General features: G+C 34.6%; 2 protein-coding genes across 2 annotated transcripts in view; both read right to left on the bottom strand.

The window, feature by feature from the left end:
• Positions 1-5000, bottom strand: part of LOC147469171 (uncharacterized) — a 322383-nt gene that overhangs the window by 229893 nt on the left and 87490 nt on the right. The window lies entirely within an intron of this gene.
• The window catches only part of LOC147469172 (uncharacterized), a 20746-nt gene continuing 19516 nt past the window's right edge, over positions 3771-5000 (bottom strand). Inside the window, exon 5 of the mRNA XM_086550471.1 lies at positions 3771-3909. Coding sequence (XP_086406597.1) covers positions 3771-3909 — 139 coding nt within the window. The remainder of the gene's footprint in view (positions 3910-5000) is intronic.

The following is a 5000-nucleotide window of genomic DNA, read 5'->3' as shown; positions in this document are numbered from 1 at the left end:
CAGCTATAACACCGTCAAAGATGATAACCAGGAAGTAGGTGAGAGTGGTATTGATTGAAAACGTTATACTTGTATTCAAGTCTATCGCAAAAACGAGAAGGCTAAACAATAGCATAAATAGTGACATATTAACCACTGCAGTTATGAAGAAGCTCACAATCACAACACACAAGGCTTTATTGCCGGGGAAATTGCAGGAGGAGGATCGAGCTGGGTCCAGCAGGGCGGCAAGATGACCGGCCATTTCTGCAAGATCTGCACCTCGATATACCAAGTTTGTCAAAAGAACAACAGTAGCAACTGGCCGAAGATACTTCAACACTGAATCAGCAGTACGATTCGTTGACGAATCTGCTAATGAAAATTCGTGTGCATAGGCAATATTGAGAACAACCAGGGTTAAGTTGGCAACAGTAATAGCCAACAGCAGCCCCCACGACCAGATCACTAGCCATTTTGACCTTGCAAGGGTTACAGGCACATGCCTGACCTTAGGTCCACGACCTCTATCTGACCAGGCGTCCCGAGTGTGAACCTTAACTACTGCCACTGCACGAGGATTTGCTGCAAGTCCTTGTCGGTCATCTCGGGACCACGTGTAGGGTAGCCCACCTAGGACTCGCAACACCTTCAAACAAAAAGTGAAAACCTTATCAGGAGCAAATTTCTTGCTAAATCCACGAGTTTTCCCCATGATCTTTTCTTGTGCTGCAAGATAATGCTCTGCGACGGCGAATGTGCAAGTGAACTGAATCGCTGCGTCACTTATAAGGGTTGTCAACATAGACTCTATTGATCAAAAAGCTATTGGGCGTGGCTAGATGACTGAGGTATTCATTGTGTTTGTGCGAAGGTATTAGTAACGTAAATTGAATATGGCTTTACATTTCTCCGACTGTGCACAATATGCATACGCATTTAACACGTCCTTAAATACTTGCAAAGACACAAACAAAAATTCGAGTGGAAACACAAATTTACATATATGACACACACACACACGACGCAAATACATCTCCCCCTCTCTCTTTCTCCTACACACTCTCTCACTCTCTTCTCACTCCCTCAATCCCTCCCTCCCTTCCTTCCCTCCCTTCCCTCTCCCTCTGCCTCTCAATTTTCTTTTTCTCTCTAAGAGGCATAGTGAGTGGAAGCAAGGAAAAGTCTGCAAGTGGAGTATTCAAGGACGGAAGAAAGAGAGGAACAAGGTTTTGACAACAGAAAAAAGGGGGAAAAAACGAAAGGGGAATAATCATGACACTTCACAGCACGTTATAGAATGAGAATAATGATAATATTGATAGTCATGATAGTAATATCTACAGTAATAATAATGTGATTAATGATGATTATTATGATAATGGTTATGGTAATAATGGTGATACTTATAGAATTGATATTGTTGATAGTGATAATGGCTATGATAATGATGATAGGAATATCAGCGGTGATCATTATGATAATAATGATAACAATTTGATAGTAATTATTATGATAAATCTGATAACAATAATGATTATAATGATAATGATAATACAATGATTATAATAATGATGATAATGATAACAATAACAATGATAATAATGATGATGGCAACAATGATAATGATAACAATAATCTCAAAGAGAGAAATAATGAAGATGATAGTGATATTAGTAATGATAATGATAATAACGATAATAATGTTTATGATAATGATAATAATGATGATGATGATAAAAGGGATGATAACATTGATATTAATGATAATATCAATAATGATGATTATGATAAAGAGAACAATGACAATAATAACAACAGTGAAAATATAAAAAATGATAATAGTAATAATAATGACAATACTACTACTAATGATAGTGACGATGTTAATAATGGTAATTATAATAATAATGATGATAATGATAATGGTGATAATAATAACAATAGCAAGAAGGAGAATGATTATCATTGTATTGATACTACTACTAATTATAATATAATAATAATAATAATTATAATAATAATGATAATAATCATAATGATTATTATCATTGCTATTATTACAATCATTATTATCATTACTACAGCTACTACTGATACTACTAATCATAATGATAGCTTTAGTAATATTAACAATAACATCAATAGTAATGATGATATTGATGATTATGATAAAAATAATGATAATGATGATAATAATCATAACAAATATAGTGATAATGATGATGACAATAGTAGCAAATGCAATAACATCAATATGGATATCAATGATGATAATGACAATACTAATAGCAACCACAATAATGATGATTATGAAAGCAATACAATAACAATAATGATAATGATGATAATAAATGAATGACAATAATAATGACGATGATAAAATAATGATAATAGTAATGATGATAATAAAATATGGAAATTATAATAATAACAACAGCAACAATAATGATACTCATTACATCCAGAGAGTCGTTTGTAATTTAGAGAAAACAGCCGTATGTTTGTACGAGCTTGCACCTCAAACTATATGATCGATCAATGGTAACATCGCTAGGCCATTGCATATATCTATAAAAACGTGCAGTTGCATGTATCACCTCTGTGACTTTTATTTTCTTGACTTAAGCATCCATCCCGATTCCCTGGTGATTTATGAGGACAGATTCGCATGATGATGCACACACACACACACACATACTGTACACACGTACGCACACACACACACACACATACTGTACACACGTACGCACACACACACACACACACATACTGTACACACGTACGCACACACACACACACACATATACTGTACACACGTACGCACACACGCACACACACACACATATACTGTACACACGTACGCACACACACACACAAACACACATACTGTACACACGTACGCACACACACACACACACACACACAAACACATATATACAGTATATATATATATATATATATATATATATATATATATATATATATATATATATGTACATATATATATATATATATATATATATATACATATATATATATATATATATAATATATATATATATATATATATATATATATGTATATATATCACCCGCACACGCACACACGCACACACACACACACACACACACACACACACACACACACACACACACACACATATATATATATATATATATGTATATATATATATATATATATATATATATATATATATACACACATTTCTTTTTCTTTTTTCTCTTTTCTTTGAATCTACAGCTTAACAGAAATCTGTTTAAGGTAATTCTTAATTTTTCTGTATTTCTGTGTCATTTGTACAAGAAGAATAAGATAAGTTAAACAACAAAAAGTTACATACAATGGAAATTATTACATTTCATAAATTTAGGAATTGTATTACCTAAATATAACATGCATATACGTCGAGACGTAGAGACATAACTCCTACTGCCAACATATACAATCATGCATCTGTTAACATTCCATTCCATCTAGAAACACAACAAATTTATTGACGAAAACAAGAAAGACAACAACAGCGAGAAAACATTTCCCAAAACTCTACGTTATATCCTAAGCTTCGTGTATCAGTGCCACGAAGTATCAGAATCCCCGAGAGAGAACAGGACAGAGCTCTTCTTTGTGTCGAACAGAGAACAATAAAGACGAAGTCAGCGATTTCGCTTTTCTTGTTATATTTGTGGGATTCGCTTCCGTATGAGGGAGAGGGAAATCTAATCCCGGGGAAGCTCATAAAAGCATTGTGTGACGAGCTCGATAGGTCTTCATGGTGCCTCTATGGAAACTAGGTTGGGAGAGGAAAGCATGTGCAAGGCTGGGAAGGGATCTGAATGGTGAACTGAGAATCTATAAATATTTGTGAAGTTACCGGTTATACTGGAATCAGAATGGTGGACTGGGGATCTATGAATATTCAGGTTATCAGTTACATGGTGACTATAGAAAAAGAAAAAGTAAACACGTATGAAGAATTACTTGCATATAGTTTGCAGTCTCGTTTTAATGCGTTTGATAATCCATTCTTCGAAACTAGATTCTTTTTTTTTTGTTTGTTTGTTTTTTTGTAATCAATTCCAGGACAGTGTCTTTGTAGTCGGAAGACCTCATATTGTTCATCTACGTCTTCGTTCTCTTGTTTTTTTAGCCAAGGTTACGTTATTTGCTAGGAGACACGCTTATTTTTTGTAAATATTTGACCTAGGAAACTTGTATTTCGATCTGTAAAGGCGTTTGGTTTACTCGCTTTGATATCTGTAAATAAGAGAAAGTCTGAAATATTTTTTGCACTTTTCTATGTTTTTTAGTTTAAGTTTCCAGGCTATAATCAGTAGAAAACTTATGGCTAAGTAATTTTTTGGCAGCGTACTCTGGCTGTAACTGCATATTTGATTATCTGTCAATACGTGTTAAATCATATAAATCTAAATTAGGCTAAAAATCATATATCTATAACTAATCTGGTCAATATCTCGTATATCTATAACACTTCCTATATGTCATCCGTTATTCTAATAAGACACATTATCCATTCCATCCGATTGCTCCTCTTCCCGAGTAGTTGGACACAACCTTCCCGTCGGAAGGTAAAAGTTAAGCGCCTCCATCTCCCACTTCCTCGCTTTGTCACAACTTTTCCCATGTTGAGAACCTCTCTCTCTCTCTCTCTTCCCCTGCCCCCTGTGTCTCCGCTCCCCGTGAAAGAGCGTGGCTCAACATGTGATCCAACTCTGCGGCAAAACCCAAACAGCTTACCCCGAAGGTGTCTCGCGCGATATGGGATGTGCCGAGGAACTGGAAGAAGATGGGATAGTTTTATAAGAAGCGACAGGATTTCTCTTTTATTTTATCGCTTTTATAAATGTATATTCTAAATTCCCCTTGTCTGGCATTTTTGTTCATTTGACTCTCGGTTCAAAGAAATTGAATTTTACGATAACATGTAATCGATGGAAAAGGTCTTTATTAAACAAATGCATCTTTGAATAATAAACTCT

This window comes from Penaeus japonicus, unplaced genomic scaffold, assembly GCF_977035675.1.
Source record: "Penaeus japonicus unplaced genomic scaffold, GWHDUDI00000001_assembly GWHDUDI00000023, whole genome shotgun sequence".
Classification (NCBI taxonomy): Eukaryota; Metazoa; Arthropoda; class Malacostraca; order Decapoda; family Penaeidae; genus Penaeus; species Penaeus japonicus.
This window is presented reverse-complemented; position numbering and strand designations above follow the sequence as displayed.